This window comes from Mustela nivalis (genome assembly GCF_964662115.1).
Source record: "Mustela nivalis genome assembly, chromosome: 10".
Classification (NCBI taxonomy): domain Eukaryota; kingdom Metazoa; phylum Chordata; class Mammalia; order Carnivora; family Mustelidae; genus Mustela; species Mustela nivalis.
The window spans coordinates 8745491-8758792 of NC_139029.1; the positions used below are offsets into that span (position 1 = coordinate 8745491).

Consider the following 13302-nt stretch of genomic DNA (forward strand, 5'->3'; position numbering starts at 1 on the left):
TCATCCAGTGCTTTTTGAAGAACCCTGAAAACTTCAGAGGACCAAAGTGCCTAAGAAAATTTTGTCTCTTTTCTTTGCTTCAGTTAATCTTAATAATTTTGCTTTATTTGATAGTTAATAGAGGGTCCCGTGGCTGGAATGGATTTGGCCTAAAAGGAAACACTGAAGAGTCTGATATGAAAACATTGCTGTTATTTCCAGCGGGTAGATGGTGGTGGCAGCAGGACTCCCCTTCCCGGTGGTGGCCCCGGTGGCATAAGTTGCTGGCACTGTACTGTGGGCACATCTGAAGGAAGGACGTGTGTCTTACACTGGGGTGGAGGTGTGGAGGGGGAGAGGGAGAGGGCTGCTTACGGGTGACCACAGATTTGTGAAGTACTTTTGGGAAGTGAAAAAGTCAACATGCTCCATAGGACTTCATAGTTTAATTATCTGCACCCAAAAGCGGGCATTTCTTCGGAGACTTTGTGATCTTCTTAGCACCTTGTTGTGCATTTGCTGTAAAACTGGGATTCCTAAGCTCCGGGCTCGGGCAGTTGGGGGGTCATCACTGTCCAGCCCAGAGCTCTTAGAAAGCCAGGCTCATCCTCCCTCCGTGCTGGGTGTATTACTCTGGAAAGGAATTGTTTTAGCTGTCGTCTTCGTCCCTTCTCTATATTTCCGCTTGCAGATTCTATTCAGGGATGATTTCATGGCACATGTTGAGAAGGAACTGCTTTGCCTTGGTTTTTTCAGTGATTTTGCTTTACTTGGTGCATTGCATATTCAAGACTTGCACCGAATTGGCCATACATCCTTTTCCTGTGTGTCTCAGCCTAACAGACTGTGATGGAGAGCTAGTCCCTAGCCCTCGGACATTTTGCATTTGAATGCCAGTTGAAGATTCCACAGTTTCTCAAGCCATGTGAATGAAGTCAGAGTTTCCCACTGACTACTGAGGGCTCAGCAGAATTTGCCAGTTGGTCATTTCCTGGAGCACAAGACATTGTGCCAGTCAGGGTGTAACAAAGACACGTGTTCCAAGTCTCTTCTTAGCCCAGAGCCGCAGAGGACACCAGGCATACCACCCATCTTTAGATGGTCCTGGGACAGCTGTCAGCCCAGCGTGCTCTACTCTGTGTTGGGCTCCCCTCCCACGGTCAGTGGCAGGGGCCACCTGTGTGTTGTGGGACTGGAGCTAGAGCTTTTGCTAAGGGCTCACTTCCACCTGCTGTAAGGAGGAGAGACCAACATCTCTGGTCTTTGTAAATTTCAGTAAGAACTGTTCTATTTAATGCTTCTCTTAGAGCAATTAAAAAAAAATACTGTGTACCTGTTAAACACTTAAAGACTGAGAAGACCATGTTTTCCTGCTGGCCATGGATTGATTTAAAATACACGGAGATGCTAAGTTTTCACATACCTGGCTCTGCCACACACTGCTCCAAAGAGACCTGCTTGTGGTCCCTTCCAGCCTCTCCTAAGTTGGCTACCCAAGTTCCTGTGCACCTTCAGAGTCCTTCTGTTGCTGTCGTAACGACATTCGTGGAACGGTCTATGCACCGTTCTGTTAACACGGTCAAGTCATGTCAGGTGCTGGGACGGTGCCATTCATCTTCAGTTTCCTTATTTTCTAGGAGCTTCCTGTAGAAAAGCCCCCCAGACAAAGCAAACCTTAATAGGCTAAATAAAGATTGCATGCTGCACTTAAGATAAGCACTACGGCGGAGGATACGAGATCTACCACGCTCGCAAGACCAGTTGAAGTTGACTCAAAAATCCTAACACACAGGGGCACCTGGGTGGCTCAGTGGGTTAAGCCACTGCCTTTGGCTCAGGTCATGGTCTCAGGGTCCTGGGATCGAGTCCCGCATCGGGCTTTCTGCTCAGCAGGGAGCCTGCTTCCCTCTCTCTCTCTCTCTCTCTGCCTGCCTCTCTGCCTACTTGTGCTCTCTCTCTGTCAAATAAATAAATAAAATTAAAAAAAAAAAAAATCCCAACACACGACTGACTGTCGGCAGGCTTCTCACTGCCCTGGTTAGGGTCTGGTCTCCACTGCTTTGCCAGAGCCCAGGCACGTGCTCTGGGCTCCCGGGCGATCGGGGCACAAGGAGGAGGGCATGTGGCCACGGTATTGGGGCTCAGATCTAAGCACAGCCCTGGGTCTTGGCACACAACAGAGAAGGGAATGATTGGATGGAACTTAACCTTGCAGAGCAAGTTGTGGTTTATGATTAGTTCTCTGTAGATTTCAGGGATGACATATTCTGCGCACTCACTCTGAAATGTCTTGGTCACACACCAGCTCTTGATGCCATCTTTTAAATGAGTTCTGTACAGAGAGGCCTTTAGCTTCTCTCAGCTTATTGGTTCTTTTTGTTTGTTTTTGTTTTTTAAACAAGCAGATTGCCAGCATAATGGAGAGGAAACCAGATTGGATATGGACTTTTTTTTTTAAATACTTCTTCCACTGTCATTTTCTTATATCCAGATGGACGTTATCCTCTCCCATGATTATCTGGCACTAATTTATAACTATTATCAGAGACTATGTAGCAATATATCTGCAGCCAGGATGCACCGTAGGCCTCTATAGATGTATGTGCACACGTAAGTATAAATGAACTTACATGCCAGGTTTTACACTTCGTCTCTAAAAGAGAGCAGAAAGCCCCCAAATTGGCCTGGTCCTGAGTGGATGTAAGTGTTGCTTCTCTCTGCATTCTATGCCTTCCCCTTAATTGATGACTGAGTTGGTGGAAAATGGCTTGGTTTTATTCATGTTGTTTTTGTTCTCAACTTTAAAAGTAATCTACCTCTGAAAATGTGCAGTTCGATGCTTGTTTGGTGAATTTGTGCCACTTTAACCCTTTCGCAACCATTCCTGTTTTGTTACATTTCTGTTATGGGGACTTTATGTTGAAATGTACAAAGCATTTGTAGCAGTTTAAAAATAAAATATTTAAAATTATTTAAAATTGTTTTGGACACTTCAATTGTACTATATGTGATTTACGTTTTACATTTTTGTTGGAGTTGTTAACCTGAAGAGTGTTCCTGTATTGAAGTTTGCTGTTAGTTATTTTATTGTTTCTTGTTGGAGAGTGATATAAAAGACTATTCTAATGAAAACATTAAAATTTACAATTTGACATACAAAAGGGGTTGTCCGTTGATTTTCACCAATATAGCCTTGAGAGAGAGAGAGAGAGGTTCCTTCTAGACAGACGCGTCCTTTGGTGTTCTTCCCCTTCTGGCATGAAAGAGATCGTTGGAGCTTGTTAGATGTTTTTATGCTGTTGCTAGCAAGCACTTTATAACTAGAGGGAATTCAAGTGATGAATTTTATATAATTGTAACCAATAAAAACACTTTCTAAACCCTTGTGAAAGGACTGCTTTTGTATATCCTTGGGAGCAGTGAGGGAGGAAGAGGAAGGGGCCGCATACCTCGGTAGGCAGTGTGGCACGTAGGGTCCCCCCCAGATGACCCCTCTTCAGTCGTCCTCTTTGGCCTTCACCGGATGTCGGTTACACGGCTTCCATCCCAGTGAGCGGGTAGACGCGCAGTCGGGACAGTGGCGCTCAGTGGTACTGAGAAGCACCTGGTGAACTTACTTTGTGGAGAGGGAAATAAAGGATATCATGTGTGGGACCTCCACTTCCTCCTCTGTGCCTGTTAACAGTTTACTTTGGGGTCTTTTCGTTTTAAGAGTCCCCGGAAGAATGAAACCAGTCGTAACGTTTGCATTAAGCTTATGTGGAATTGCTGTGTTTTTTGTTTTTTAAAATTAAAAGTGGTTGTATATAAGCAGTTCCATAATGTCCTCCACCGTAGCACTTGCTTTTCTCATACTTCGTTTCTCTGTGTGTGACTGCATCGGGGTGACAGTGGTGAAGCCGGAGGTGATTAGCCTCCCTTGGCCACATAGTCCTGTCTCTGGCTTATGGTGCTTAATGGTGCTCTGCTGTTATAGAGACCGGGGTGGAGACAGGTGTGGAGGAGGAGGATCCCTTGATTTAAATGTTGTGCTAAACTGGGCGCTCAGCTGACCCAGTGCCCTGTTGATGAGTTGGGCCTTGTGCCTTGTGAGGTCGAGATCGAGCACGGGGCGGGGGCGGAGCAGTGGCTGGGGGCGTCATGGCTCAGGTGCTCGCCATTCATCCGTCCCTTCATGTGTCCGTGAACAGGCATCTGACAGGTCCCGTCTGTGTCCCTGTTGTGGGTGGCTTCACCTTGGGCAAGTTCTTTCACTTTGTGGATCTTAGTTCCCAATCTGCTTAGCAGGGAATGGGCCAGATAGTCTCTGTGTTTTCCTGCCAGAAGGAGGTCTTTTTCTGCCGGGTTTGGCTATGTGCGGGCTGCGCCACTGGACTGAAAGAGCAGGGCCGGGTCTGGCTCCTTGGGATCCGGGTGCTGACAGCAGGGCTCGAGCGCAATAGGTGTGTGGGCACTGACTCGGTGGCAGAGTCCCCAGGAGGTCCAGTAACTCCCACCCCACCAGGAACAAACTGCCCCTGGTCTGGTTGCTTCTACCCTTTATGGAGTCAACATTTTAAAAAATTCAAAAGGGCTAGTAATTGAAGCCTTACGTTTCTGCTCTTTTGAAGCGCCTCTCACTGTTTCTGATTACAAACCCTTCCCTGGGCTGGCTGTTTGAATTTGGTTTATTCAGGTGCTTTCTAGCAAGATGTTGTGCAGAATCACATGAGTTTATCGAGCACCTGCCATATGCCAAGGCTGCGTTCGGGTGCCTGGGCTACGTCAGTGGACCAGAATCCCGGTCCTTGTAAGTTCTTACATTTGCTTGGTGGTCTCACCTGTTTATATGTAATATTGAAAACCTCACTCTGCCACAGTTCTCCAAAGGCTGGGTAGTCAAGAAGATGCCTCTGGCTTCATATTTGAGGGTGGATATCTGGAGGACTGCCATCTTGTAATACGTTCAAGTGACCCTACTGAAATGATGGCTCTTTTCCTGCATTTGATACTTGGGTGGATTTTGAATTGCTGTCATACCTTCAGACGGATTGACCTATATCCATAAAAGAAGTGTAAGTGGCACTTATCCTTGAAAGTGGATTGCCTTGCAGGCGAGCGAGAGAAAGGCCGCCTTGGATACCAAGGCCACATTTAAGGACCAGGCTGGTGGTTCGAGGAAGTGGTTTGCCATTTGTCCTAGTTTAGGAGACCCGGTGGCCTGTGGCCTGTTCCTACCTCATGCCACCGGCCCTGCTGCACCCACTTCGGGATCTCATCTTTCAGTGACTGTCCTCCTGAAGCACCATGGAGGGGTTCATTCTAGAGTACAGAGAGGGATCCAGTTGTCCCGAGAGACTCTGCAGGGCATGCGGCAGTGGCTGGCGCGCTGGTTGGGCGACCCACGGGTGTCTTGCGCAGTGATTCTCTGACAGCCCAGAGCGGGGGCTGAGCTCCCAGCTCCAAAACCTTACAACCAAGCTTCTAATTTAGACCGTGGGTGGGGCTGGGTCATCTGTAGTTGAAAGCCCCCTGGTAATTTCTGTGCAAGTTGCAGACTTCCTGAAGTGAGGCGGAAGAAATGGTGATGAATGTGTGTGCCTCATGGCTCAGGCACTTGTGTGCTCCCCAAAGTCTAGGTGCTGTGTTTCTGCCCCATTTTTCTGAAGGGCGGGGGGTTGGGGGTGACCTGGGAGTTGGGGGAGTAAGGGACTATTCTGAAGCCAGGTTTGAGCCTTGGGCTGTAGGAAAGCATGTGTACTTCATGGGAAGAAGAGGGGATAGGCCTTGAGGGGAAGAGGAAGCCTGGCAGTTGTGTGGATTCTTAGCCAGTATTCCAAGGTCACAGCCCCTGTTGGGTCCCTCCTTCCGGGTGCCCTGACCTTTTTTTGGGAGTTTGCCTACAAGATGCGGGACCTTTAAGTACACAGTGCTAGGAGATAAAAAATACATAGTAGGAGCATGGTCTGGATTGGTGGGCATGATGACCTTCATATGACTGTTAAAATTCTTTTTAGACAAAATGAAAAGAGTATCAAATAAAAGATTGGATGGAACAAAGCTTGAGGTTTGAGTGGGTGCGACACTGGCCCTATGGCCCAGTCTCCTTTTCAGGGACCGCCCAGGCTTCCCCACCATGTGCCTCCCACCCACGTCCTGCTTCCAGCCCCGCGGTGCAGCCCAGCTCTTCTTCCACCTCCCGGCCCTGTGTTCCTTTCTCTTCCAAGGGGTTTTAGAAATGACCTGATAAACCTCGTTAAGTTTGATAACAGCTTTCTAATGCTTTTTGTGCCGTGAGGGACTGTGCTAAGTAAACATCATTCAGACTTGACTCTTGACTGTAACACCTTGAAGTTGGTATCGTGTGCAGTTGGGGACACAGACCCCCGGTGGGGGTTGGAGGGGTGATTTTTCTTTTTTTGTGTGTGGGGGGGGAGGTCCTACCAGTCTCAAGTAGCAAGTTGGGATTTGAGCTGCCTCCAAGCTGCGCCATCCTGTTGATCATTCTTACATCTATTTCTTTCTTTCTTTCTTTTTTTTTAAGATTTATTTATTTGACAGAGAAAGCACAAGTAGGCAGAGAGGCAGGCAGAGAGAGAGGGGGAAGCAGGCTCCCTGCCGAGCAGAGAGCCCCATGTGGGGCTTGATCCCAGTACCCTGAGACCATGACCTGAGCTGAAGGCAGAAGCTTTAACCCACTGAGACACCCAGGTGCCCCTTATATATATTTCTTAAAGCTTCATTTCCTCTCGATGTAGAATACAGGCCTTGATACCATCTCTGTCCAGGGTTCGTGGCTTGGGGAACAAGTAGAGTCAGCACTGTGGGAAGGGAGTCTTCTGGTGCAGCCAGGAGTGCACACGGTCAGGAGCTTGGCCCGCAGACGCACGTCCGTCCGTCTTCACTCTGACCGTGGAATACGCCTCTGCCGGTTGCAGACCTTGCAGCTCTGACTGGCTTTATAGGTCAGTCTGCTTAATCACGAAAAATCTGCTTAATAGAAACCAAGCTCGTTAGAGTAATACCCTTTGGTTTTGAAAGTGGTCCTAAGGAAGGGGCTGGGGGGTCATTGGGTGTCCTGCTCAGATGTCACTTGAGAAGCTTGCCCTGTGGGGCGTTCACCCAGAAGGATAGTTGATCCGGGCTTGCCTTCCCACCCCAGCCCCGTGGAGAGCAAAGGGTTAAGTTTCTGCCGGTAGTTGTTTTTGAAGCATAGGATTAGAGCCTGGAGGGTATATGTAGGTTTTATTTACTTTCTGGATTAAGAATAAGAATTGGGGAAAACCGTCATGACTCTGCATTACATTACTTGCAGTTGGAAAAAGGATATTCTGTTGTGAGCCATGAAGGTGGTCTCGGAAATCCTTTTTTTATAAGAGAAAACCTGCTGGAACCGTTGGGATAGTAGCATATGTACACGCTTCTGTCTTTTGCCTCACTTGGACCGGCTGGATTCCATTTCAACTTCCTCCTCCAGTTGTTAAGCTTCTGCTCTTGGCTCAGGTCATGATCCCAGGGTCCTAGGATCAAGCCCCATATCGGTCTCCCTGCTCAGCAGGAAGTCTGCTTCTCCCTCTCCCACTCCCCCTGCTTGTGTTCCCTCTGTCTGTCTCTCTCTGTCAAATAAATTAATAAAATCTTAAAAAAAAATTTTTTTTAATAAAATAAAAAAAAAAAAGAAAGTGACCTGAAATTGAGATGGATATTCCAGAAAAGTATTTTATGTAAGTATTTTATGGAAGAAGTTAGTGCCTAAATGTGCCTTCCTGTGTCCAGCTAGTCAGCCACCACAGGAAGGCAAAGCATCCGCCCGATGAGGGGGGGCATCTCACTGATGAAAGAAAGCTACGGACGGATTTTAAAGTACGAGTTTATGGCTTGAGTCTGCGCACATTTAAGCGAGGCGTATTTTCGTATCCGTCCGTGGTTGGACATGCACCTGCAGTATAATCTGAAATTGTGCTTGGATAACTACCAAGTCCTAGTGTTAAGTCTAAATAGAAGTTTTAAATAGGAATCATTAAAAAAAGACCTGGCATCTGTGGTACAGGTAAGGTAATAACCCAAGGGGATGTAGACCTTAGGATACTGGTTGTGGCAATTTTAATTTTTAATTTAAAAGTAGGACTTTAAGATAACTGTGTGTGTGTTAGTATTTAATAATTGCCCAGAATATACTATTTTAATATTCTCAGTTTGAGTGGAGTTGTTTGACACTCATATGGATTCGATTTTTCCCTTGTAGGAACATTCCCCTCTCACTTGCTGTTTATAAGCGCTTGCAGACCTTGCCAGGCCAGCTCGAGTTTAGGAACATTTTCAGATGGCTTCTATTTCCAAGCTATTATTGGACTTGCGAACTCAGGCACATTCTCCTGTAGTGTTTTAGTGGGCCAGCCATTCAGAAAACTTCTTCAGTGGCCAGTGTGGGTCATGAGGCGTTGGGCTGCAGGTCTGATGGACTCTCCCTGTGCCCCAAGCCCCGAGAAGGACCTGAGGTATAGCTGGCCGCCTCGGGGGAGCAGGGGGCGTGGGTGCTCCTGGCCAAGCTCGTGGGCCAGCCCCGTTCTGAGTGCTTTGCTGGGCTCACGTGCCTGGAGGGAGACGGGAGGGAGAGAGCGTTCTCATTTACAGATACATGGACCAGACGTGAGGGGCATCAGCCCCTGGATTATGTCCCAGCACTGTAAGTCGGGTCCCCAAACTGGCCATGTGATTGCCGTCTCTTCACCACAGTGACTCCACCCACTTCATGGTGCCCCTCAGTGTTCGAGGCTGTGGTGTCTCCCAGATGACTGATGGTGACGTCGTCGCGCCAAGGGCGGTTTTGCTGCAGAGTCTGTGTACCACCGTGGCAGTAAACATTGGCCTTGAGCCCTTGTGCCCTGGGTCTTCGTCCCCTTCGGTACCACTTGTAACCTAGGTGGGCCTACCTGACCACCTCGCCTGTACGCTCACAAATAAATCTTGGGGGGGGAAAAAAAGCAGGGGGACGGGTGCCTGAGTGACTCAGTCTAAGTGTCCAACTTTTGGTTTCAGCTCAGGTTGTGATCTCAAGGTCCTGAGACTGATCCCCACGTCGGGCTTGGTGCTGAGCGTGAAGCCTGCTTAAGATTCTCTCTCTCTCCCTGTGCCCCTCCCACACCTTCCCCTGCTCTCAAATAAATAAATCTTTAAATAAATCAACCTTTAAATCAGTCAATAAATCAATAAAATAAAAGCACAAGCAGTTTCTGCAGGAGCTCTTCCAAAAGCGCCACAGGATCACCATTCAAGTCCCACCTCTTCCACCCAGGCTGGCTGCCAGGCCGTTGGCCTCTTTCGTGGGGCGGAGAGAACTCGCCACCACCACCCCAGCCACTGGCTACTGAACCCTTATACTAAGCATAAGGCCCACCTCTTTGGGACATAGCAACCTGCATAGCAACCTTGAATTTGCCTGCAGGTTGGTCCTACTTTTAAAGGCTGTGGAAGAAAAGGATACCTTCATGGCAGCTGACAGACATCAGTTTCTGTTAGTCCTAGAACAGATGGTTTCTACCTTTGGTGAGATTAGAACGTCAGTCAGAATTTTAGAAAACTCCTAAAGCCTTTGTGGGTGGTCTTCTTCCCTCCATGGGGCCCACCCTGGCCTCCTGGGAGACCCTCATGGGAGCAGTGTGGGCCCACGTAGGGCTTCAGCCTAGAGTGGCCAGCCATGACCATGCATGAATGGAATTCAAGGTTCAGAATTCTCCAGTGGCCTCTGGCCTTCCCTGAGGGATAGTGTGGTGCAGGCCAGCAGTGGCCTGGTTTTGAGGTTTCACTGTGATTTCATTGAAGGCAGGCAGTGGGATGTAGGTAAGGGCATTGAACAGCTCTGGGCCTGGAGCTGCTGAGCAGTTGTCACCTCCTCCAAGAAGCCTTCCCAGACCATCGAATTGGAAATACTGCCCTTGGCCCTCTCCATCTCCATACTCTGCCCTCCTGTTCTTGGGGACACTTAACCCTAGTATACATTCTTACTACCGGTTTGTCCCATGTGTTTACTAGAATGGACATTCTGCCTGGGAGGCTGGACCTTGGAGTCGTTCCCTGCTGCATTTCCAGCATCTGTAGCAGTGCCGGGCACATAGTAGCCACTGAATAAATACTTGACTGACTAAAAGATTTGAATCTTGGGTTTATTACTTACCAGCTCCGTAACCTTGGACAAATGACTCAAGTGCTCTGAGCCCCTGTTTTCCTTTCTGCAAAATGACAGTGGTGATCCGACAGCAAAGGCTGGTTGTGAAGACAACGGATGAGCCCATGAGGACCACCCATGCCGCCTGCTGTAGTAAGGGGCTTCGTAAACAATAGTGGCTATGCGGTTCCTGAAAGATGCCCTCTTGAATGTCCACTGTGGCCCGTGCTCAAAGGTGACGTGCCACGCAGGAGATTTTATACGCTGGCACACGTTGCAGTAGCTGGAACACTGATCGTGCCCTGCCTCTGCCCAGAGAGAAAGCTCTCCAGTGGCGAGGAGTTGCCGGTCCTGCTGCCACCGACCCCCGGGCCTTTGCTGCGTCCAAGCCAGGCCTGAGCGACTTCCTGTCCTTGTCAGGCACCCCCACATCAGAGATAAAGGGAAGGAGCTGTCAGACAGGGTAGCTGTTGTTCAAATCAGGGTGAGGAAAAAGCACATTGTAATTTTATCACCTCTCCACATAATGTTATTTCTCTCGGTTTGGAATTTCAAACCCAACATGGAAATTTTTAAAAAAGTCAAGTTCAGAGGAAAACCTTCATTAGCTCTGTGTAAAGTCATGAAAACCCAATCGAGCCCCAGTTCGTTGAAGGAACAGTAGTGTACAAATGATCGCTGTTTACTTTCAGGGGTCTGCTAGCCATCGTTTTCAGGGCTTTTCAGCTCTTCTCCCCTGTGATCATTACGACGTCTCTACGAAGACTACCCTTTCGTGTTCTCCCATTTTACAAGTGGGGACACGTCACACACCGAGGTGAGGCCATTTGCCCGAGGTCATGGCAGTGTGGCCCCATCTCCGGCAGGAGTCTGGTCCCCCTCTTCCCCGCTGATCTGGGAGTGAGGCCCCCATCCTTCCTGCGGCTTCCTGCAATGGCTTGTCCTTTATGAAGCAGGGAGGAGACCGGCCTTACTTGCCCGTGTGTTGACAAGAAGCACCTGCTACCACAGAGGTGCTCCAGCGGAGGAGGCAGACTGAGCCGCCGACCAGGCGGGGTCCCCGGTGGTGTAGCGTGCTCCCAGGAGACAGGGCTGTGTGCTTGCAGCTAGGCCTGCGGTTTGGCCCCATCGCCACCGGTGCTGACCCGGGTGCTGACTGGTTCTGACAGTCAAACCTTGCTTCCTAGTGGCCCCTCTTGTCCCTGTCTTCCCCAGTCACGGTTGGCAAGTGGGTTTCCTTAGGTGCGTGGGAGGAGCTGCTCGGTGCGGCACAGGCTTGCCTCAGAGGTGGGGTCGCGCTTGGGGACGCAGGGCCGGGCTCAGTGCCTGGTGTCCACCTCAGAAGCAGGAAGGAGTGGCGCTGCCGGGAGTGGGCTGCCTCTGGTCCTAGCGCTCTGCCACTTCCCTGATGTTGGAGACTACACTGGGCAGAATTTCACCTCTCATGGAAGGCTCCAGGTAACCAGGGACTTTGTCGTGAAAAGGTGATGCTCTCCGAGACAGTCCAGGCATGGACGGGAATGGGTGGCCTGTGCGCGCTCCTCCCATGGCCAAGGTGTGCCGCTTCTCTTCTCTTGGCCTAATGGCTGCCTTCTGTGTCTGGGGATGTGCTTGATTCAGTGTGACGTACACAGCGGTGGTCGACTCTGCAGGGAAGTCAGGGCTCACCCATCTCGTCACGTGGCACACGGGCTGGTGCACCTACACGGTGAACTTCCTCCCTTACCTCCAGATCTTGATCCAGAAGCTTTTCAGAATTCTCGGATAACTGGTGCCTAGGATTGTAGGTGCTTATGCCTATCTATGTCATCTATATCTAGACTCTTGATTGAAATATGCTAGCAAGTTTGGTGAAAACCTATGTTAACTGCTTTGGTGTAGGAACCAGCCTTTTCTTTTTTTCTTCTTTTTAGAGCGTGAGCAGGAGGTAGGGTCATGGGGAGGGGCAGAGGGAGATGGGAAGCCTGACCCGGGGCTCAATCTCACCACCTTAAGATATGACCTGAGCTGAAATCAAGAGCCAGATGCTTCACCCAACTGGGCCACCCACCCAGGCGCCCCCAGAACCAACCGTTTTGATGCATCTCAGTGAACCGGTGCCAGACACTGTCGTTGAAGTATGTGCTGTTGTAAATGATGTCATCGCCATCATTAGTATGCTTTTCGTGCTTAAAACTGTAAAGATCACAATATGGCCATTAGTGCCAGCTGACGCAAGTGTTTTATTAAGGCGATGTCTGGAATTGTGTCGGACAGGTGCTTAGGTGAGGCGGGGGAGTGTTTTGCTGGTCCTGCGGGCATCGTCTTCTTAGTGTCCGTGTGAGGGGCTGCATTGCCTCCTGGTGTTCCCAGGTACATGAAGGGGCCGGAGTCTGCCTCACCAGCGTGTTCCCTTGGTGGGCCACCTGCACCAAAACCCATTCGGGAGGCTTGCTTAAAATTCCCAACCTACTAAACCCTGATCTCTGGGCTGGGTCTTTGAAATCTTTGTATTTTAGCTGCTGGGCTGCTCAGATAAGTGTTAAGCAGACTCAGGAGTTCTCTGGGTCTTAAAAAGAAAAAGCACAAGGGACACGGTATCACCCCCTCTCGTTACTGAAATTGTTTCTGGTCTTCGTTTGAAATCTTTTTCTTTTGTTTATCAGCAGTGTCTATCCAAGCGGCGTCTGCCAGTTTTCAGAACACTTCACGTACATTTCTCCTTAATCCTGATAACCACCCCAAGACGGGTAGGCGGCTCCCTAGGTGGAGACACTTCTGGGTGTCAGAGCCGTGGCGGAAGTGAGGATTCTCTGCCTTGGCCTTGGTTGCTCTTTGTGTGTCTTTCTGGGGGTGGGGAGGGAGAGATGACCCTTGGCTCTTACCTTGCGTAGCCTCGGTGCTGTGTAGTCCTACCAGTGCGGATTCACCGGTCCCCTGCCCCTTTGCGGCACCCAGCACGCAGTCCCTGCTCCCTCAGCGTCTGTGCGAGACAAGGGGAGAAAGCCTCCAGGAATCATGGAGTCAAAATTAGACCACCCTGCTTAGCGGACCCTGACTTAGAGGACTTTTTGGCTTCAAGTGTGAATTTTGGGGCACTTAATTGTTGGGAACTGAATAGAGAGCATCAGTTGCATAAATAAATGACCAATTAAGATCAGGTTGAAAGAAAAGGATTAGTTATTTGGCGATAGTTAATT

General features: G+C 49.3%; 1 protein-coding gene across 3 annotated transcripts in view; it reads left to right on the forward strand.

Annotated features, from left to right (window-relative positions):
* Positions 1-13302, forward strand: part of PRDM2 (PR/SET domain 2) — a 50985-nt gene that overhangs the window by 17406 nt on the left and 20277 nt on the right. Inside the window, exon 3 of one of the 3 annotated variants that reach the window (XM_082685424.1) lies at positions 8998-9187. The exons of 1 other annotated variant lie outside the window; for it this stretch is intronic. In XM_082685424.1, the coding sequence (XP_082541550.1) occupies positions 8998-9070 (73 nt within the window). In that variant the 3' untranslated portion in view covers positions 9071-9187. Of the gene's footprint in view, positions 1-1616; positions 3371-8997; positions 9188-13302 lie in introns of those variants that run through there. One more of the 3 variants, XM_082685425.1, reaches the window with a different exon arrangement.